General features: G+C 41.5%; 1 protein-coding gene across 6 annotated transcripts in view; it reads right to left on the minus strand.

The window, feature by feature from the left end:
- PDSS2 (decaprenyl diphosphate synthase subunit 2) overlaps positions 1-23,867 on the minus strand; it is a 288,051-nt gene that overhangs the window by 43,685 nt on the left and 220,499 nt on the right. For all 6 annotated transcript variants that reach the window (XR_002336490.2, XM_084976744.1, XM_021065297.2 and 3 more), the window contains exon 7: positions 14,700-14,732. Coding sequence is in view for 5 of the 6 variants with exons in the window: in XM_084976744.1 (XP_084832870.1) it covers positions 14,700-14,732 (33 nt within the window). In the remaining variant the exon portion in view is untranslated. The remainder of the gene's footprint in view (positions 1-14,699; positions 14,733-23,867) is intronic.

Raw genomic sequence — 23,867 nt, forward strand, 5'->3', positions numbered from 1 at the left:
TCTACAGATTGAAATTCAAAAAGCAAAACTGGGACCATTAAGCTTTTTAGCAAACTTTGTAATAGAAATTTAATAAGCAAAACATATAGGTTATAGACTGCAGCAATGAGTCACTCTAGCCCCTAGCTTTTTCAGGACTGAATCAATAAATAGTAAGCTCTGCAATCTCATGACAAATGCCATGCTGGTTATTTAATTAAAAAGAGCACTGTGGGACAAGAGCATTCACGTGATAGAGGTAAATAGTGCTGGGGGTGATTTGAGGAATACATAAACTGTGCACAAGAGTGAATTTGTGTTTCTATTATTTCACTTGCGTCTGTATCTTATACATTTCTTAAATTCTCCTCATGCCCCAATTCTTCACCTGCTGATACCTGGGGATCGCTTACTTCAAAACTACTTCTATCACCATCACCACCACCACTACCACCACCACATAAGCCTAGATTCCTGCATCCTGACCCAAGATGAGCTCAGAGCACATTATGACTGGAACACACTTCAAGCAACAAAAAAACTACATCTACTGAGAGCAATGACAATGAATAAATATATACCTCAGCTGAGTCTTGCAGGCAGCTTGCAGCCAACTGGGGGCAAATGTAGGAATTGATATATAGGGTGAAGATGTTACCTCTGTGCCATGTAAGTGTAATGATATCTGCAGGATTAACAACTCTTCCAGATACAGGAGGGCTCGACATTATGGTGCTATGGTGTTTAACATAAATCCTTGCCTTCCTCAAGAGAACAGTGATGAAAACTTGTTTTAAATGGTTGTATCTATAAAATTTGAAAGACTGAAGAATGCTTACCAGCTTAAAAAAAAATCACAATAATTACTGTACTGGTTTAGCAAACATAAATCACAAGTCACTTACGAGGCAATCACTACTGCCAAGATCAGAACTATGTTAGATTATAGAGTAATGCACACCATTTTCTGGATGTTTATAAGACCAGAGCCCACCTGCAGATTCTGACTTTTTTCTTCTAATGGCTGCACCCGCAGCATATGGAAGTTCCCAGGCCAGGGACTGAATCTGAGCGGCAGCTGTCGGCCTACACTGCAGCTGTGGCAATGCTGGATCTTTAACCTGTGGTGCTGGGCCAGGGATCAAACCTGCATCTCTGCAGCAACCCGAGCTGCTACAGCTGGATTCTTAATCCGCTGAGCACAGTGGGAACTCGTCTCTGTTGTTTTTTTTTTTTTTTTTTTTCTCTTTTTAGGGCCTCACCCACGGCATATGGAAGTTCCCAGGCGAGGGGTTGAATCAGCCTACGCCATAGCCACAGCAATGTGGGATCCAAGCTGCGCCTGTGACCTATACCACAGCTCTTGCTAACGCTGGATCCTTAACCCACTGAGCGAGGCCAAGGATTGAACCCGCATCCTCATGGTTACTTGTTACTGCTGAGCCATGAGGGGAACTCCTACCTTCTTCTAAAGCACCTTGGCAAGCTGTGTGACAGTGAAGAATACAGTGTGGAGTCAGCAGACCCAGGTAGAACCATGACTATGAGACAGTGACTGTTTGAACACTGTTACCTTACACAATTGCAATTTCTTCTCCATAAAATGAAGGGATTCAGAGAAAGAACTGGTTAGAACTACTTGATTAAAGTGCTTGATGCATGTCTTTTTAAAAAAAAAATTTTTTTTTTCTTCTTTTTTGGCCTCCCTGCCCCATATGGCGTTCCCCAGCCAGGGATCTGATGCCAGCCATAGTTGTGACATAAGCTGCAACTGTGGCAACACTGGATCCTTAATCCACTTGCCGGGCAGGGGACTGAACCTGTGTTCCAGCACTTCCAAGATGCACCACAGAGGGAACGCCTGTATGTCTTAAACAGTGTGTACACACTGAAAAACATGCATATGATAATAGCATGTATCTTCAGAGATCACGGGATGTAGAAGGCCTAAACCCTTCCTAACAGGTGCTCACAAATCTTGTCAGGAATGAAGAGAAAAGGTAGCAGAATTTCTTTAGATCTAGACCAGAGTTCCATAGGGGGCACCATTGTATCATGCATGAATCAGTCTTCGGAGGTACATCTTTGGCTTTATTATGATCTGGTAGAAGGTAAGGTCTTTCATCAAGCTGCAAAGTCAAGGACTTGGGGGAAGGAGGCAGAATCTACTTACTCATAATCTTTAGTTAGTAGCATCTTACACACCACTGACCTATGCTACAGGTCCTGGGATTGTTACCTCAGTAATTCTGTTTTGGAAACTGAGGTGGCACAGCCACCTTGCTGTTTGAGAAAGGTGGCTAAGCACATCCAGGATCAATATTCTGTCTCATGTGGTCAGTGGGGAGGCTGAGGAGTGCCTGCGGACACTGCTTAGGAAACGTGAAGGAATGGCTTCGGATGTACCAACTGAACAAATTACAGCTTTCTGAAAGATCAAACATCTTGAAATCACAAAAATCCTCAATTCATTCAGGCTGTAGGATTAGTGAATGAGTCTGGAAATCTCAATCTAAGGTAATGACAAGACTTCTGATTTACTAAAACCATATTCAACATCGACACAGAGATGCCTCCCTTCTCATTCTCTCAAAATATATGGTTTTGGAAAACTCATGCCTCTCCATTGATTTTTTTGTGACAAGGAAAGCATCACTATTCCCTTCAGATCTTCTTAAGACTGTTTCCATGGACTAAGCAGGCTCCTCTGTGGGGACAGAAGGCTCAGCCCTCCACATAAAGCCATACAGGCTCTCCCTGTGCACAGGTGGCTCCTAATACCACAAACTGGGAGCAATAATTGAATCCAGCTATCCCACTGTGCAGAGCATTTACCCACAGAAATGGCCTGGTGGGCATCTGTAGTTTCTAGTCTAACATGCAAAAGTTACCCCAACTGAATCTTTGATTCAACCCAGAGAGTGCATGGCATTGAGGAAACAACCATTTGATTAAAAATATGCTCAGGGAGAAATAAAAGGAGTGAAGATGGAGTCAAATATGCCTTATGAATTAAAAGGAATATAAGGGGGGTTCTGAGTTCCTCTTGTCCAGGGCTCCTGGCCACTCTGAGGGTCAATAAATCTTGCTTGAGATCTCAAAAAAAAAAAAAAAAAAAAAAAGGATATAGGCACAAATATTTGGCACACCTGGGGTCATTCATTCATTCAACAGATATGTACTGGGTATCCAGTATGTGGCAGGAACTGTGTTAGGCCCTCAGGGTAAAAGGGTGTATAAAACCAGACACAATTCCAGGTCTACAACTAAGAACTGGTCTTCACCAACAGTCTAAGTTTGCCTCAGCTTCCTGATAAATATTAGACATTATGTAGACATGTAATTTTTCAGGGCCCAGTAATTCAAAATGATAAACATAAAGAATGGGAGAGACTGCCCCACTAAATATTACTGTTATAAACTTAATAATTTAATATTATATAGATAAAATTAGACACCAAAGACATACAAGTTAGGAATATATGATTTGAAGACAAATAAAAAAAGACTTACAAATGCTTAGAGGACTGAACGCAAACAGTATCAACACTATTTGGGCAAACAACAGAGAGGGGGGCATATTTTACAATGTCATAAAGAACCTTATCAGTGATATCAGTTAATAATTTTATTCATGGCCCACAAGGAACTAGAAATTATGATCATTAAATCTATTGATGCTATTGAGGTGTGTGGGATTGGTAACACCTGAGAGAACGAGAATCTAATTTTAAAATAACATTAAGAAATTAGAGAAACAGATCATCAAAGCAAGATGATAGTCACTGGGGACAAATGCAAAATAATACATTCAGAGACTTAAAGAGGAAAAACACTAGCGTGATGATGGGGAATAAATGAATGTCCAGAGGGTGTCAATTGTGCAAGACTTGCTGGCTCACAATAAGGCACAACTCTGGTTCAAGATGCATATTATTGCATGTGTGATTAGAATTTGCTTTCTTTCTTTTTCTTTTTAGCATACCCAAGTGCTTAGGCTAGGGTTCGAATTGGAGCTGCAGTTGCTGGCCTATGCCTCAACCACAGCAACACGGGCTCCGAGCTGCATCTACCACCTATACCATAGTTCATGGCAATGCCGGATCCTTAACCCACTGAGCAAAGCCAGGGACTGAACCTGCATCCTCATGGATACTAGTCAGGTTCGTAACATGCTGAGCCATGACAAAAACTCCCTAAAATTTATTTATTTATTTATTGTCTTTTGCCTTTTTTTGGGGGGGGGGGGGTGTCTTTTTGCCTTTTCCAGGTCTGCTCCTGCAGCATATGGAAGTTCCCAGGCTAGGGGTCTAATCGGAGCTGTTGCTGTCAGCCTACGCCAGAGCCACAGCAACTCAGGAACCGAGCCTCGTCTTTGACCTATACCACAGCTCACGGCAATGTTGGATCCTTAACCTACTGAGCAAGGCCAGGGATTGAACCCACAACCTCATGGTTCCTAGTCAGTTTTGTTTCCGCTGTGCCACGACGGGAACTCCAAATTTATTTATTTATTTATTTATTTATTTATTTAGTCTTTTGTCTTTTTGTCTTTTGTTGTAGTTGTTGTTGTTGTTGCTATTTCTTGGGCCGCTCCCGTGGCATATGGAGGTTCCCAGGCTAGGGGTTGAATCGGAGCTGTAGCCACCGGCCTACGCCAGAGGCACAGCAACGCAGGATCTGAGCCGCGTCTGCAACCTACACCACAGCTCACGGCAACGCCAGATCGTTAACCCACTGAGTAAGGGCAGGGACCGAACCCGCAACCTCATGGTTCCTAGTCGGATTCGTTAACCACTGCGCCACGACGGGAACTCCCCAAATTTATTTTTTGATTAAAAGTTTCCCATGGTACAAAAGTTTCTTTGCTTTATTATGGGCAGGAATTGATCAAGGATTATTTTTTGATCACTGGCAAAACTGACGTTAGTAAATTGTTTGAAAAAAAGGATTAAACAAAATCTACCTATTATTGCTGAAAAAAAAAAAAAAACCCAAACAAAAGAACCACTTTTCTGAAATGTAATTTCCAAAAGAAAAATAACTGATCTTATCTGATTCTTTTTTTTTTTTGGGGGGGGGTCTTTTTTAGGGCAGTACCCGAAGCATATGGAGGTTCCCAGGTTAGGAGTCTAACTGGAGCTATAGCTACTGGCCAACCTACACCACAGCTCACGGCAACGCCAGATCCTTAACCCACTGAGAGAAGCCAGGGATCGAATGCACAACCTCTTGGTTCCTAGTTGGGTTTCGTTTCTGGGGGGCCTAGACAGGAACTTTGGTTTTATCTGATTCTTAAGGAAACAAGAACTGGGGGATTTAAAACATCCACTGGGGGAATTCCTTGGTAGCCTAGTGGTTAAGGACTCAGCACTGTCACTGCTTTGGCACAGGTTCGATCCCTAGCCTAGGAACTTCCATGTGCTGCACAGGCACACCCCCCCCCCCCCATGCAACAAAAAACCATAAAAATAACCAAATAGAAAAAATGTTTAGATGACCATTCTGGCAGTATCTTCTAGCACCTAGTCCTGGCTTGTGGGTGGGTCATCAGATCAGTGCCTGAACTGTGGCTCAGCACAGGAGGTTTCCCTCTTCCTCAAATGTTCCCCAGCACCTAAACTGCAACTTGAGGCCCTGCACAAAAATTTAGTGTAAAAAAATACAGTTTCCAACTGTGTATTCTTGCCACTGCTATAGAAGCAAGCAATTCTTTAGGACCCTAGAATTAAATTCTGGTCACTAAGTTTTAGGTCACTAAAAACATCAGGCAAGTTATTTTTCAAGTGTCAGTAGGTCAGGTCATAATCTTGAAAAATTCCAATTCAAATAAGAGTCCGCACACTTTTTAAACAGAGTCTATATATCTTTTTTTTCAGAAAAAAAAATCACATTTTCCAACTGTGAAAAAAATGTGATTTAATAAGGCATGTAATTACCTTAATGCCTTTATTTACATTTTTATAAGCTGTCATCCAGTTTTTACCAAGCATATAAAATTTTACATAGTTGTAACCATAACATAATGGTATTTGGATTTTTTTTCTTTTTTCCCTTTTTTTTTGGGCTTTTTAGGGCCACCTGTTGGATGTAGAGGTTCCCGAGAATCGGAGCTGTAGCCACTGGCCTACGCCACAGCCACAGTAACACGGGATCCAAGCCATCTCTTTGACCTAAACCACAGCTCATGGCAACACTGGATCCCTAACCCACAGAGCGAGGCCAGGGATCGAACCCCCATCCTCATGGATACTAGTTGGATTCGTTTCTGCTGAGCCATGATGGGAATACGGATTTTTTTCCCGTTAAATTCTATTATAGACATCTCATCTAATTGGACCACAAGTCCTTAGAGGAAAAAGATGGGAGAGGGGAATGTCAATACTTCTACATATTCTCCATATCATCATTAAAACTGAAATCCTAAACATTAAGACAACTTCAAGAGGTTAGAGGAAACAAGAGTTCGTACGGTGATGCTGTTTGGACTCCTTTACCAAAGGAGCGAATGCAAAGTCCCATGGTAGGAGAAGGAGCATCTGTCCAAGAAAGGGGTACAGGGAAGAGAAAACACAGCAACATCTGGTCTCTAAATGTGCCAATGCGAAAAATTCTCAGAGCCAGTTAGCCAGGGTTATGGGAAAGAACAAGCAGGCAAAAACTGTCTGCCAAAGGAGGTTAAAAAAAAAAAAAAAAGAGTCTGACTTTGTCAATAAAGAAAGGCAATAATGCTTACAGAAAATTTCTTATACCCAAAGGTCAAAAAAGAATTTTGGGTTCAATATGCAGCAAAATGGCTGAAGCAATCCATAGATAATAAAGGAGAAGAAACGGCAAACCTTGGAAAGGAGAACCATGACATGAAAGACTCTTTTTTTCTTCTTAAAGGGAAGTGATGCTATGTGATCATGCAAATGCAAATGTCTGTGGACAGCACAGTTTGCTGCTTTGAAGGGAATTTTAATGTGTACCCTATGCAAATGTGTTTTATAATAAAACAAATTTTGCAAGGCCTTTTGAGGGCGGGGAGGGAAGAGAAGCTCCTGTAATAGACACTGTGCCTGAGAGGCAGGGGGTGTAAAGCCAGGGAACACGCCACTCTGGACCCTCAACAAATTCCAGCAGAGAGGGCACTCCAAAAACCTACTCTCTCACATTTGACTGAGAGCTGGATACCTGGACGTCTGATGAATTAACACCTGCAAAATCTTTTTTTTTTTTTTTTAGGGCCACACCCACAGCATATGGAGGTTCCCAGGCTAGGGGTCCAATTGGCCTATGCCAGAGCCACAGCAACGCAGGATCCAAGCTGCATCTGCAACCTACACCACAGCTCATGGCAGAGCCAGATCCTTGACCCACTGAGCGAGTAGCCGGATTTGTTTCAGCTGCGCCATGACTGGAACTCCTGCAAAATCTTTCTTTACCAAGGGCTTAACCTTGAGCAAACTCTTTGTGCTTTGCATGAACCTCAGTAAGAAGACATGAAAAACAACAACTTTCTTTTTTGTACCAAGTCATGGGGAAAATTATATGAACTGCACAGGAGAGACTGGAGATGAATACAAAGAAAGCTGCTGCAAACCATTTATTGTCTTTGTGTCAAAATTAGCATGACTGTCAAAGCCCACGTAAAGCCCAGTCCCAAGCACTTGTGGAAGAACGAGCAGGAGGCCGGCTCACATGGCTCTGGGCCTGGGTTTGACCAAGTGATATTTATTCATGTCTGTATATCTGAAGCAATTATTAAAAAGATACGAGAAAAAGTCTGTATCTCTGTGATGGAGATATTTAAGCCAGCCATTTTGAAAGTGTTAAAAAATTAAAATTGTAGAAAGCCGTACCATAGGTGCCATGTTTTGCCTGAAGTGGTAAAAATACCATCTGCCTCAGTCTTTGAGCAGCATGCTTCTTTCAAGTAGCAGTAGGCTAAACTACAGGCATACGCTCAGCTCCAGCTGGGGAAAATACACAGACGTTTGTAGATGTTTTTCTAAGTAAGAGTAGTCAACATATTCATTTTCTTTCAGACGTATATATTAGTTACCATAGCAAACCAAGAGTGCATGTGGCCTGAGAAACTTTGCCACTAGTTCCAACGTGTGCCCATGAATTTCTACGATTCAATAGGTGGCACTCTTCCCTCTAACACTGAACCCAGTCTGCTGTCCTTAACCTTGGGGCCAGAAGCTTAGTCCAAGATAACACAGAGCTGAAGACCAATCCCAGTGTAATTAAGATCCCCATAGCATTGCGCATATGAGCAAAACTGTTAGGCCCTGGTGTTTTGGTCACAATTCAATTCTGGTAATGACATTCTGCTCAATAAAATTTCTCTTGCAGGTTTAACTAGGTAAGTGAGAGGATCCTTGTTTCTTCACTTTAGGAACTGCTGGGTGAATCGCCTTACAGTGAAACAGCTTCCATCCCGGCCCAGCCCCAAGTGGATGAGCTTCAGGAGTGGGTTGAGTGCTCCTGTGCTGGTGTTAACCACCTTGCAGAGGCGGGAGAGGCCTAATGAATTAATAGTTGCTGAGAGCTTTAATATCTTTAGATGAAAGGCACTGCAGCAGAGGAAAACATTCATACCCAGGCTCCATCTCAACAGGAACTCAATTAAGAAGTAATTCAATTTCTTTTCTGAGTGTTTGAGGACAGACTACTGTTTTGCTCAATGTGACAGACACTCTTGAGATTTAGCTGAGACTGATTTTGAAATGATGGGCTCTTTTGGCCTTTCCCTGATTCCTCACCATTCTGAGACTGACATTTGAGAGACAGTACGCAAAGTCACAGAGCACATGGCCAGAATAATTAGCTATAGTTCTTTTTTTTTTTGGCCACACCTACAGTATTGAGAAGTTCTTGGGCTAGGGAATGAACCCAAGCCACAGCTTGACCCGAGCCGAGGGAGTGACAACGTTGGATCTTTTTTTTTTTTTTTGTCTTTTGTCTTTTTTGTTGTTGTTTTGTTGTTGTTGTTGTTGCTATTTCTTGGGCCGCTTCCGCAGCATATGGAGGTTCCCAGGCTAGGGGTCGAATCGGAGCTGTAGCCATCAGCCTACGCCAGAGCCACAGCAACGCGGGATCCGAGCCGCGTCTGCAACCTACACCACAGCTCACGGCAACGCCAGATCGTTAACCCACTGAGCAAGGGCAGGGACCGAACCCGCAACCTCATGGTTCCTAGTCGGATTCGTTAACCACTGCGCCACGACAGGAACTCCTAACGTTGGATCTTTAACCTGCTGAACACCAGGGAACTCTTGTCTATGGTTCTTATTTTATTTATTTATTTTTTTGCTTTTTAGGGCTGCACCCGCAGCATATGGAGGTTCCCAGGCTAGAGGTCGAATCGGAGCTACAGCTGCCAGCCTACGCCACAGCCACAGCAACACCAGATCCGAGCTTCATCTTTGACCTACACCACAGCTCATGGCAACGCTGGATCCTTAACCCACGGCGCCAGGTCAGGGATCAAACCTGCAACCTCATGGTTCCTGGTCAGATTAGTTTTCTGCTGAGCCATGATGGGACCTCCTCTACAGTTCTTAAATTCTGATTTTTCAGATAAAATTTGGCTTTTGAGTAACTACTGATCACTTAGCAATAAGGAAACTTCTGGCTACAAATAAATCTCATGACACTCTCCAGAAATGGTTACTGAGTGTTTTGAATGTAGTTTTATAGATAAACCCACCAAGGGAACCCTAAGCTGCCACGCACGATGCCTGTATCAGTCAGCATGAGCATCAGACCATACCAGGGACCCGAGATACCCTGCGTAAGAGACAATACCGCAAGCTGCACCTTGCAGACACCTCTCTGACATTTGGCAGAGATGGATATAATCCTTTTACACATTACTTGTGTTACAATCTGTATTACTTGAGTTTGGGTCTGTGTATGGATGACAGGTCTGGATCAATTGCCTAGATCAAGTTGTGCCCTTAAATATCAGAACAGCATTTACTCTAGCGGGGTGCGTTTCTGTTTACCGCAATGAGAAATTGTCACTGGGCACTTGGGAAGGCAACCTTAGGGCTACTGAACATAGGGATGGACTGTGTTATATAGTCAATATACTCTTTAAATGGCTAATTTGAGTCTACAATCTCCAATTCCAGACCTCTTAGCCTCCTGCATGTCTCCTAGCATCACACTAACACAGCACTTGCCCACATGCATTTGGACCTATGCATTACCCCATGGGTAAGCCTGTGCTGGGCAGATGATGCAACTGTAGACAAGGCCATCGAGAGCCCTGTCCTCAGGGTTCTTACAATACAGTGGAAGAAGAAAGAAAAAACAAACAGCTAAATACAAATGATAATTTTAGATTATGTATGTTAGGGAGGAAAAAAAAGAAAACAGAGCAAAGGGGAGCTTTAAATGGGAAGGTCTGGATCAGTCCTGTTCACTGTGGTGGTCAGCCGGGCACAGTGTCCCACACATATTAAATATCAGATACACAGGGCTTGAGCGGATGAAGGAATGAGTCTGGACCCAGTAGTATACAAGATAAGAATGGCCCTCTCCCCTAAAAAAACAATGCCTCCTCTCGATGTGGGCCTAAAGAGTAGAACAGCACTACTCTAAATGGCTCCTTTTAGAAAAGGAAACACTTGGAGTTCCCGTCATGGCACAGTGGTTAACAAATCCAACTAGGAACCATGAGGTTGCGGGTTCGATCCCTGGCCTTGCTCAGTGGGTTAAGGATCCGGTGTTGCCATGAGCTGTAGTGTAGGTTGCAGACATGGCTCGGATCCCGTGTTGCTGTGGCTCTGGCGTAGGCTGGCAGCTACAGCTCCAATTCGACCCCTAGCCTGGGAACCTCCATATGCCATGGGAGCAGCTCAAGAAATGGCAAAAAGACAAAAAAAAAAAGAAAAGGAAACACTCTTATGCTGTTGGTTGAAATGTAAACTAGTGCATCTATTATGGAAAACAGTATCGAGGTTCTTCAGAAAACAAAAAATTGAGTTACTATATGATTCAGCAATCCCACTACTGGGCATATACAAAACAGTAATTCAAAGGCATACATGCACCTCAATGTTCACTGCAGCACTATTTACAATAGCCAAGACATGGAAACAACCTAAATGTCCATCAACAGATGAATGGATTGAGAAGAGGTGGTACATATATATAATGGAATACTACTCAGCCATAAAAAGAATGAAATAATGCCATCTGCAGCAACATGGATGCAACTACAGATTATCATACTAAGTGAAGTAAGTCAGACAGAGAGAAACAAATACCATATGGTATCACTTATAAGGGGAATCTAAAATAAGACATGAACCTATCCACAAAACAGAAACAGACTCACAGACACAGAGAACAGACTTGTGGTTGCCAAGGAGGAAGAGGGAGGGAAAGAGATGGACTGGGAGTTTAGGGGTAGTAGATGCAAACTATTACATTTATGTTTATTTTTAACTATTACATTTAGAATGCATAGACAGCAAGGTTCTACTGTATAGCACAAGGACAAGGAAATATATCCAGTCTTCTGGGATAAACTACAATGGAAAAAGTATTAAAAAGAGAATGGATATGTATAACTAAGTCACTTTGCTGTACAGCTGAAGTTATTAGCACAACATTGTAGATCAACTATATATATATTGGTCTTTTTGTCTTTTTAGGGCCGCACCCGTGGCTAGGGGTCCAATTGGAGCTATAGCCACTAGCCTACACCACGGCCACAGCAACGCAGGATCCAAGTCGTGTCTGCGACCTATACCACAGCTCACAGCAACACCAGATCCTTAACCCACTGAGTGAGGCCAGGGATAGAACCCGCCTCCTCATGGATGCTAGTTGGGTTTGCTAACCACTGAGCCATGACGGGAACTCCAAAATCAACTATACTTTAATAAAAATAAAAAAACCCTGCTCCTTTTATACTAAGGAAAGTGAGGGAAGACCAAAAAGGTTAAGTGATTGATACGAGATTTTACAGTGGGTGGTGACAACCATGCTTGGTCCCGGTATTCTATCTGTGCCCCACAATTTTTCCTTTCTTCTAGTCTCTTCCACTGTGATGTACTTTGAAATAAGAAATCGTAAAGGAATTCTCTGAGTCACAAACAAGCATCAATGATCAATAATTACGCCATTGCCAAATCATGATGTCATTTCTTCTACTTTTTTGTGTATAAGTAGCTTTTCTTTACTATCACAGCGAAATCCCAGCATTTATCTCTAAGTTAGTTTACTATAATCTTCCCAAGCAATCTTTGTACTCCTACTGATACCTGCAACCTGTGAAAAAGCTCTCCTTTCCTCTCTGACTGAAATAAAATGCCCTAAACCAGAATTTCTTTTGCAACTAACTTCATGGGTGTTCTATTTTCTTATGGCCTCACTCACTCAAACACTCACCATTTCCCAATTGCCAAGCACTCTGCTAGGCACCAAGTATACAAATAAGATGCTCTCCTCACCCTCAAGAGCTCACAGCCTATGTCTGTCTCATAAGTGGTCATTATAAAAGAACAGACTTAGGTGCAACAACTGAGAGATGCACAGTGTACCAAAGAATGGAGGAAAGCACCTCATTCAGCCCGGGGAACCGGGGAGGACTTCCTCTTGGAGATGCTGCTGCACTAAGCCTTACAGAAGAGGCAGATGTTGCCAGACAAAGAAGAACACTCTGTACTCCAAGCAGAGGAGACAGCATGGGTCAAGGCACGGAGAACATAAACAGCATGTCTGATGTAGTTTGGAGCTGCTGGAGCAGAGGCTGGGAGGACACGAAACTGGAGAGCTCCTCTAGGGGGCGAGATCGCAGTGGTCTAAATGCCAGTCTAGCAAGCTTTGAATTTGCCTTATAGACAACATGGAGCCAAGGAAAAATTATAAGCTGGAATGTGAAACTGTTAGTTTTGTGGTTTAGACATTCTGTCTGGTGATGGATTTGTGGGGACAAAAGAGAGACATGGAGACCAGTCAGCAGGTGGTCTTTCCAGTGGTTCAGATGAGGAGACTCAACATGAGCAATGGAAGAGAGATCAAGAGGAGGGGTTGGATTCAGGAAAATGCAGGATATAAAACTGGCATGATTTGGTCTTTGAACATAGGGGTGAGGGAGTAGGAGAGTTTGACAGTGACTTCTAAGTTTCTTACATGGTTGACTGGTGAGGTGACAGTGCCAACATCAGAAGAGTTATAAATAGAAAGGACCAGAGATACAACACTGAGACTGGAACCTTTTTTTTTTTTTTTTTTTTTTTGTCTTTTTGCCTTTTTTAGGACTGCACCTGCGGCATATGGAGGTTCCCAGGCTAGGGGTCTAATCGGAGCAGTAACCACCGGCCTACGCCAGAGACACAGCAATGCCAGATCCGAGCTGCGTCTGCGACCTACACAACAGCTCACAGCAATGCCAGATCCTTAACTCACTTAGGGAGGCCAGGGATTGAACCCACAACCTCATGGTTCCTAGTTGGATTCGTTAACCACTGAGCCACAAGGGGAACTCCTGGAACCTAATATTAACGATGGACTCTGGGTTACGATGATGTGTCAAGGCAGTTTACTGATTGCACTGAATGCACCACTCCGCTGCAGGATGCTGATGGTGGGGTATGCATGTGTGTGGTCAGGGGGTAATGGAAACTCTGCATTTTTTGTTCAGCTTTGCTGTGAACTTAAGACAGCTCTAAAAAAAAAAATAAAATCTATTTTTAAAAAAGTGACCAGAGGAGTCAGAAGCTTTTGAGCTAGGGAAGAGGAACTCACTCCAGGCAAGGAAAAGCATTAAAGTCAAGGAGCCATGGGTGTCAGGACAGCACAAAGATCTGGATCAGCGCTGGATCATCTTGACCACTTCAAGCAGAGCCCTGACAGGTTGAATTTCTTCCTTCTTGCCTGTGGAGTGCAGATGTGCTCACACTCTGGCTATTCCTGACTGTGGTGAAAACCAGATGGCTAGCAAGTTCCTTCAGCCAAGCAGCTGTATGCATCCCACACACCTGCTAAAATATTCCACTTGTTCCTCAGGAGAAAACAGAATGTGACCCACGTGTGATCATAGACTTGGACAGGTACACTGAAATCTGAAATCCCGCAGCAGTTTTTAAACAAGGCTATGTGTCAGAAATATCTGTGGAGCCTTTTCTCCAAACCCTTCCATCCTGTATCTTTTCTGTTTTGCCCACCAGGGGATTCCGACATTGGTGAATGAGGGTATGATGCTATGGTAACCCAGTATGTATTTTTCAAAAGCCACACAGGTGATGTGAAAAACTGCCTTTAGGAATCTTAATGTGCCCTGCATGGTGCTTCCTGGGTGTTACCTGATGATGCTAAAAGCTGTTTTCCATAATCTGAAGGCATCTTTCCAGCAATGGCTAGTGATCTTACCCAGTTTATTTTTCTTCATAGCTCTTACCACTATTAAACATTATATTATGCATCCACTTAGTTGTTTATTAGTTATCCATCTCCCCCACTAGCTTGTAAATGTCATGAAAGAAAGAGTTGATATGGCTCACATACATTCTCCACACATAACACAGTATCTGAAGTAGGCATTCAATAAACAAACTTATTGTTAAATGAATCCTATTTTACCTGGTAATGCCTGTTAATAGGGAATGTCCCTCAGCTTTGAATGTGATGATTCTCTTTTGACCTTTCAAATATAAACAGAAACCAAACCTCAGATTGAAAGGTACTGTGCAGAATGTACAAAATCTACCTACCTTAGCATAGTCTAATTTTCCTTTCTCTTGAGCCTAAAATAGAAAAGAAAGGAAATTAATTAGTTTTTAAAAAATTATTTAGTACTTCTACAACTTTTGCTTCTCAAAGAATAAGTCAACTCTCTCTCCCTCTGCTGCTCTCTATATATAGACAGTGAAATACATACAGATGTATGTACATGTGTATATATACATAAACTTTCAAACATATTGAAAAGTTGAAAGAACAGTACCATGAGCACATATACACTCTCTCTAGATTTTGACAGCAGTGGCTGCCATGACTCCTCACCCCTTGATGTTTCAGCACACATCTCGTAAACACAGGACATCTCATGCATGATCACTTTCAAATTAAAAAAACTAATAATAATGCCATATCATCTAACTTACTATGAATATTCAAATCTCTCCAGCTGTCCTAAGAATATATTTTATAGCATTTTTCCCCCTCAAACTAGAATTAATCAAGTCACACGTTGCATTTGGTTTTTATGTCTCTGTTTTACCTTTTAAATCACCTTTTACCTACACCACAGCCACCGCAATGTTGGATCCAAGTCATGCCTGTGACCTACACTGCAGCTTGTGGTATCACTGGATCATTAACCCACTAAGAGAGGTCAGGGATTAGAGCCGCATCCTCATGGATACTAGTCAGGTTCTTAACCCACTGAGCCACAATGGGAACTCCCAAACTTTATTTTAAAAATATTTTTAGTTATTAAAATACAATCTAAAACATATACTCAAAAGTGTTATGTATCAAGTCTGAACATAACAGAAACAACCAATGCGTTAGTTTTTGCTGGTAGGTCAGTTTGTTTTTTGTAGACTTCAGGATAAAATTTTTCTTGCCATCTCTGCACAGAACAAGAGCCCATCAACCAATGAATAGTTTAGTTCTTGAGATTATTTTGTTCTGAGTCCAAAATAACATTATATAGATAGTGAACAAGGGGAGATTACTTTCATGAAAGTGAGAATTTTGTAATGTTAGTCTTGATCCTTCTTCCTTGTTTATACTCTTTAAAAAATTTATCCAAAGATGCCTGCATTTTGTTTTTCCTATTTTCATAATTAGCAATTTATAATAAGACATCGCTCCTGTATAGCTGTTGACACCATCACAAATGACTCTAAGTTAAAACTGTGACTTGCATGCTTTCAATGAAACAAAAGGCCTCTGCAACCAAAGTAGCATAAGAAAGAATCTGGGGTTTTCAGTCTGCTTTTTACAGACATACATATATATATTTTGGATCTAGGATTTCAGTTACCTAAGAAGAGTCTGAACTTAGTCCTGGGATGCACTATTCCAACAGGAATATGAGTCTGTTCTTGCAGATATTTTATTTTATTTTAATTTTTTTATCTTTTTGCCATTTCTTGGGCAGATCTTTTAAAATCAGGCTGTTTCTTCTCTCTGCTGAGATAATTCAAAAATACTTGTTTGTCCGTTTGTCTTTAGACATCTTTTCCCAAGATAAAATAATTTAGTGGACACTGAAATCCCTCTACACAGGAGCAGTAGGGAGCCCCTGAACACATTTGCAGAGTGCACTCGTGACCCAGTTACTCACTTATTGTGCAAATATGAACTGGCCTTGATCTCATGAATAATCCATGGCTTGTGACCAAAATTTCAGCAGCAGCATTTCACAATATGCTTAGTCCTTAAGTTCTCAAACTCCCAGCTGTCTCTCGAATTCATTTCAGGTTAAGAGATATCTGACATGGAGGCTGATCTTGTGGTCACAAGTTTTCCACTTTTACAACTGTTGGTCCTTTCCCCTGTCTCTTACTGATTAGTATGGGTTGCTCAGGCACAGCACTTTTCCAATGACATACAAACTGGGGCCCCTATGGAATTTCTCCTACTGTCAACCAACTCATTCCTGAAACACATCTGCCATTTCTCACTACTTTCAATCTTGTTTCTGTTCTAACCAGCTACTCTTCATTCTAGCACTTTCAACATTCTCATTTTTCACTGTTTAACACAAAGGACATGATAAAAAGTGTTGAAAGTGATCTATCTGTTGAAAGTTAGAAAGGTGAGGAACATTCATATCTTGAGGTTGCAAAATAAAGTGTGGAGAAACTATAATTTACAACTGAGAGGTGATCTTTTCCATTCAGAGGTACTGGGCCATTTCCCTATTTGTCTTAGAAAAAGAAACTTCAATATTTTCTTTTGGCTTTTTCAAGTCATAAGACTGAATATACTGCTTTTTACAGATAAGGTCATCTAGAGTAGTCCTATCACGAATTTTTTTTTTTTTTTTTTTTTGGCCTTTTACGGCCACACCCATAGCATATGGAGGTTCCCAGGCTAGGGGTTCAAATTGGAGCTGTAGCCAATGGCCTACACCACAGCCACAGCAACGCCAGATCCAAGCTGCATCTGTGACTTATACCACAATTATGGCAACATCATGGTTCACGGCAATGCTGGATCCTTAACCCACTGAGCGAGGCCAGGGATTGAAACTGTGTCCTCATGGATCCTAGTCAGATTTATTTCTGCTGAGCCATGATGGGAACTCCATGAATTTTTTTTAAAACTGCTCTTCCCTTCACATACTTTATTTGTAAACTCATCATCTTAGAGAATTCTATTGTTTTGAAGTACTTGTGCTTAATCAGTCACAAGATATTTTCTTTTTAAAAAAATTGAAGTTGAAGAGTTCCCACTGTGGCTCAGTAATAACAAATCTGACTAGTATCCATGAGGGTGTGGGTTCGATCCTTGGCCCCACTCAGTGGGTTAAGGATCTAGGGTTGCCGTGAGCTTCGGTGTGGGTTGCAGATGCACACCATTGCTGTGGCTGTGGTGTAGGCTGGCAGCTGCTGCTCTGATTCGACCCTTAGCCTAGGAACTTCCATACGCCTTGGGTGCAGCTCTGAAAAAACAAAAAAGAAAAAGAAAGAAAAGGGAGTTCCCGTTGTGGCTCAGCAGAAACGAATCCCACTAGTAGTGATGAGGATGTGGGTTCGATCCCTGGCCTCGCTCAGTGGGTCAGGGATCTGGTGTTGCCCTGAGCTGTGGTTTAGGTCACAGACGCAGCTCAGGTCCCACATTGCTGTGTCTGTGGTGTAGGCTGGCAGCTGCAGCTCCAAATTGACCCCTAGACTAGGAACTTCCCTATGCCTCAGGAGCAGCCCTAAAAAGCAAAAAAAAAAAAAAATTGTAGTTGATTTACAATATTAGTATCAGGTATACACCATAGTGATTCACTATTTTTATAGAATCACAAGTTATCTTCAGACTCTCTCGTTTTATTTTTTTGTATTCATAGTTTGGCCACCACCCTTTCACCCAGTAGAGATATACTTTGCTGGGGATGATGGTAGAGAAATACCATGTATGTAAATTCCTATTTGTTCAACATCAGCTCTTAAATGTTTTGAAAGCTGAAAGCCTAGAAGCCTACATAAAATGACAGCACAATTACCACAGCCATTACAACCTGAGCAGACTGTAACTGTTGATATATTGCTCACTTGAATGTCCTTTTTATTTTATCACAACAAACATTCTAGTCCCGTGGAATTATTTCATCCTTGACTGCTTTAGCTTGTACATAAAAGCATTGTTTATTTTATAAAACAAAATATAATATTTAGATCTTTTAGGTATATAATATATATTTCCAACTGCTATGTGAGCTAGTATCGCTGTATGTCAGACACACACCTGAAAGTACACACTCTGATATAAAATTTTTTTTCACAACTTTGAGAGCTTAATACTGCAAATTAGACACAAATGCAAATAATGATTTAATCCTCTACATAAACAATATTTTTCATTGAACATTACCCACTGTTTCTTTTTGTGAAATAGTTAATTTGGGAGGGCCCATAGTTTCTATTTCATCTGATGGTTCATTCATTCAACAATTATCCATTGTTAGAAAGAGGAAAAAAGATCATCCATTGTGCACCTATGATGTGTTGCATATTGCTTAGGCACTGGAAGCGCAGGCAGGAATAGAACAAGTGAAGATCTCTTCCTCTAGGGGGTCGCACAGTGTTGTTTTCACATGCAACCTCCCCCAGAACTGAAGCTCCATGAGAAAAGTGACATTTCCTCTCCTGCTCACAAGTGTGTTCCATGCCTAGATCAGTGCTAGTAGACAGCAGGTGGTCAGTATCTGGCAAATGAATGGATAAATGCTTTTTCTTTGTACGTGCTGGTTACGTACTGTTTATTCAGCAAACTTACAAAGCAAAGTTCATATGGCTCACTCCTAGTTCTAGGAAAGCTGAGTGTTTAGATTCCGTCAGCATGTAGTTAATGTAGAGCCATTATCTGGTGCCTTACAAATAATTTTTACTCACATCGAAAACCACCATATTGTGACCTTATTACTCAATTTCTATTTACAGATAGACTACAGAAGGCAATCTACAGAAAATAAATTCAAAGAATTCCTGAAACTCAAACAACAAAAAGGTAGAACAGAGAAGAATAATCTAGCAGCCTTGTCAGATGCAGTGGTTTAGCATAATTAAGTGCCTTGACCTTGATATCAATGTACTGAAGTGAAAAGATTCTGAATGCAAGTCAGAAGACCTCGGGAGATTTCAAATGCACACCTCCAAACCTCAGGTGTTCAGTGGGCTTTGCTGATAAAGGGAAGCAAGTGGCCTAAGATCTAATCACTCTAACAGGTATTGTCGTGACCTCGGGGAAATGGATATGGTCAAGTCAGCAAATATGGCTTCTAGTCCATTATAGGTTAATACCTCAGGTAATTTTAAGTTTTTACATGGGTCTTCTGTAAAATAAGAGTACTGGCCCAGACCGGGCATTTCCAAATGCTGGGCTCTCATAAAGGCTGGACTGGCTGGGTCAGAATCACTTGGAGAGCTTGTTCAAATACAGATCCTGGAGTTCCCACCGTGGTTCAGTGGTTAACGAATCTGACTAGGAACCACAAGATTGAGGGTTCGATCCCTGGCCTCGCTCAGTGGGTTAAGGATCCAGTGTTGCCGTGAGCTGTGGTGTAGGTCGAAGATGAGGCTCGGATCTGGTGTTGCTGTGGCTCTGGCATAGGCTGGTGGCTACAGCTCCGATTAGACCCCTAGCCTGGGAACCTCCATATGCTGCAAGTGCAGCCCTGGAAAAAACAAAAACAAAAACAAAAACAAAACACAGATCCCGCTCAACATCACTGACTATTAGAGAAATGCAAATCAAAACTATGAGGTACCACCTCACACCAGTCAGAATGGCCATCATTAAGAAGTCCACAAATAACAAATGCTGGAGAGGGTGTGGAGAAAAGGGAACCCTCCTACACTGTTGGTGGGAATGTAAATTGGTACAACCACTATGGAGAAGAGTAATGGAGGTACCTCACAAAACTAAATATAGAACTACCATTTCACCCAGCAATCCCACTCTTGGGCATATATCCAGACAGAACTTTTCCGGAAAAAGACACATGCACCCGCATGTTCACTGCAGCACTATTCACAATAGCCAAGACATGGAAACAACCTAAATGTCCATTGACAGATGAATGGATTAAGAAGATGTGGTATATGCATGATGGAATACTACTAGGCCATAAAAAAGAACACGGTCATGCCATTTGCACCAACATGAATGGAACTAGAGACTCTCATATGAAGGGAAATCAGTCAGCAAGACAAAGACAAATACCATCTGATATCACTTATATCTGGAATCTAATATAGGGCACAAATGAACCTTTCCACAGAGAAGAAACTCATGGACTTGGAGAACATTCTTGTGATTGCCAAGGGGGACGGGGAGGGAGTGGGATGGATTGGGAATCTGGGGTTAATAAATGCAAACTATTGCCTTTGGAATGGATAAGCAATGAGATCCTGCTGTATAGCACTGGGAACTGTATCTAGTCACTTATGATGGAGCATGATAATGTGAGAAAAAGAATGTCTATATGTATGTGTGACTGGGTCTCCTTGCTATACAGTGGAGAACTGACAGAAGACTGTAAACCAGCTATAATGGAAAAAATAAAAATCATTATTGAAAAAAATACAGATCCTCAATACCTTAGCGCTAAATTCTGAGACATTTGAGAATCACTGGTATGGACTATATCTAACATTCTTCTCAATATATACTTCTGTATGCGGCAGTGTTTACTTCAAAGGCTAAAAAGAGAACAACTGTATAAACTTCGTAAGTCTCAAGGAGAATGGAATGCTGTAACTTTACCCCCTTTCTGTGACATCTGCCACTTACCATGTATAGTTCTAGCAGAGCAAGATATTATTAAAATAACTTTCTCACTGCAGCCCAAAATAGGCTGATATAAAATAAAATAAATGCAGACTGTATTTCAACAGCCAGCAGTCTTGAACCTTTTCCTGCCACACTGTTCATCTCCAGAAGCCACTGTAAATTCTGCCACACACGGCAATTCCCTGAGGGCTTCATTACTTGGGTCTTTAAAAGGGATTCACTCATCTTTTGCCTCCAGTAGGTGTGCTTCTTGTCAATCCAGGTCATGAGAAAAGAAAGTAATTTTTCCCAGTCTTTAGCAGTTCACAGAGAATGTGTGGTTTGAACCTTGTTTTATCTTTAAAAAAAATGTGAAAACAGACAAGCTAGTGTACCAGTGCTCATGACAGTGAAGGCCTCCTCCGACAGCTAGAGTGAGCGCCGTAAAACAATATTCCACACCAAAGCAAACAAAGCCAGCATTCTGATTGAGGGGATGCACAGAGGGATTAATTCCAAAGGTTTATATACCAGCCTCTGCAGACCAAAGGCAGACAGATTCCCTGTTGGTAAGTACTGGATGTACAATGTGGTCTTTTACTTTAAGAAACAAATGCTTTTTTATAAGTCAGGTCACAAAGAAGGATTGGATGACATAAATGAACTGTTTCCAATTTCCAACTACTGTTATCTGGACTTGAAAGCTGGATATGGAAAAACCTTTTTCTAAAAGCAGAAAACTAATATTCCACAGCAGGGAGTGCAGAAATTGCTAGGGACTGATCATCTCTCCTTATCATGTCATTCTTCCCCAGTGCTCCAGCTATATTTTGGAATAACAGTCAATTAAAAAAAAATGAGATTCTCTTCTTAAACCTTCAAGATAAACTACATTTTTCTTCATTTTTTTTTTTTTTTTTAGTTGAGAGAACATAATAAATACTCATTTGCCCTCCAACCAGATCAGCTGGTTGCTAATGTTTTGCCATTGTTTGCTTTCTTTCTAGATAATCATGTGCTGACTACCTGAGAGTCAGTTACAGACATAACAATGTCTCATCCCTACGTACTTCAGCATTTATCTCTAAAGGATGATGACAACATTCTCTGACATAACCAAAAGCCCTTGGGCACAGCCAAGAAGTTTAGCATTTCGTATGATGTTTAAAGTCCATATTAAAAATTTTAAGTCCAACCAATAGCATCCTTCAGAGCTATTTTCATCCCAGTCCAAGATCAAATTAAAAATCAGACATTCCTCTTCCATGCCATGACTTTTTAATCTCTACTAATCTACAATAGTCCTGACACCACCACTTTTACTGTCTTTTATAATACTGACATTAAAAAAAAAATCCAGGTCAACTGCCCTGCAGATGTTTCTTATCCTGGATTTGTTGTTTTCTCACAATTAGGTTCAGGTTAAAATAGTTTTGAAAAGATCACACACAGATGATGTTGTATACTTCTCCATTGCATTAGGAGGCACACAATATCACCTGTCTTGGTATTAGTGAGACTAAGTTTGTTCATTGATTCCCTTTGTTTTCAATAAGTAATCTGTAGTGTACCTGAGTCCATGTGACTATTCGGTTCATCCAACTGTTCTCACCGATTATTCATTAATAATCCTTGTTTGAGAAAAAGATTACTTTGGTGGCTACAAAAATAATGGTATTAATAAATAAAGGTCTTTTGCCTAGGCACTGGCAGAAACACCATCAACCCCTTTAGAGAAAACAGGCCTTAGTGAAAACAAACTCTCTTTGCATTAGCAAAAATTTGCTATTAAGAGGTGGAGTATATATACTATATCTCATATATAATAAAATACATAAGAGATTTGTTGGTGGATAGAGGAAGGGAAGAACCATCCCAGAACGGTTTGGGTATAGTGTACGAAGATTAAAAGGTCTCAAATCAGAAATCTACTAGATCTGCTAGCCCCTAAGTTGAAGCAGACAGCTAGCTAAGTTTGACTTGGAGAAGCGAGTCTTGTATTGCTGGGCTGTCCAATTAGAAAGGTGTCAGGGAGTTCCCGTCGTGGCGCAGTGGTTAACGAATCCGACTAGGAACCATGAGGTTGCGGGTTCGGTCCCTGCCCTTGCTCAGTGGGTTAACGATCTGGCGTTGCCGTGAGCTGTGGTGTAGGTTGCAGACGCGGCTCAGATCCCCCGTTGCTGTGGCTCTGACGTAGGCCAGTGGCTACAGCTCCGATTCGACCCCTAGCCTGGGAATCTCCATATGCCACAGGAGCGGCCTAAAGAAATAGCAAAAAGACAAAAAAAAAAAAAAAAAGAAAGGTGTCAGAATACAAGGGAAGAGGGTAGGCTTTTTCTTTGCTGTCTTGACCATTTTTACTTACTAATAAGAGAGCACAGAAGGCATCTGCTAGGAAGTCAATACCCTTCAGAACTGGATTGCTTGGATACCTGACTTTATCATCCCTTTCACCTGGGAAACATAATTTTTGGAGGCAAAATGTGAATGTCCATGCCATTACCTTCCTTGTATTCTCTTCCTTTGGTTCAATGGTAAAAGAGAATATAGACAGATGTAGAAAGCTATGGTACCACAACAAGAAAAAGAGGAGGGGGGCTTGTATTATCTACATAATAAATCTACACCAGAGCTACAGCAATGCAGGATCCGAGCCACATCTGCGACCTACACCCCAGCTCATGGCAACGCCAGATCCTTAATCCACTGAGCAAGGCCAGGGATCGAACCCGCCACCTCACTGTTCCTAGTCGGATTCGTCAACCACTATGCCACTACAGGAACTCCTCTCCATGACTTCTGAATCAAGTTTATTTTCTACAGACAGCCCAAAATCTTTTTTTCTTTAAATTGAGGTAAAATTCACATGCCATAAAATTCACCATTTTATACATTTAGTATAGTGATAATGTTGTGCAACCATCATTGCTATCTAATTTCAG

Source organism: Sus scrofa, chromosome 1 (assembly GCF_054392235.1).
Source record: "Sus scrofa isolate SSC_HxYL_T2T_F1_AM1 chromosome 1, Sscrofa_HxYL_maternal_Yorkshire_Landrace_v2.0, whole genome shotgun sequence".
Classification (NCBI taxonomy): Eukaryota; Metazoa; Chordata; class Mammalia; order Artiodactyla; family Suidae; genus Sus; species Sus scrofa.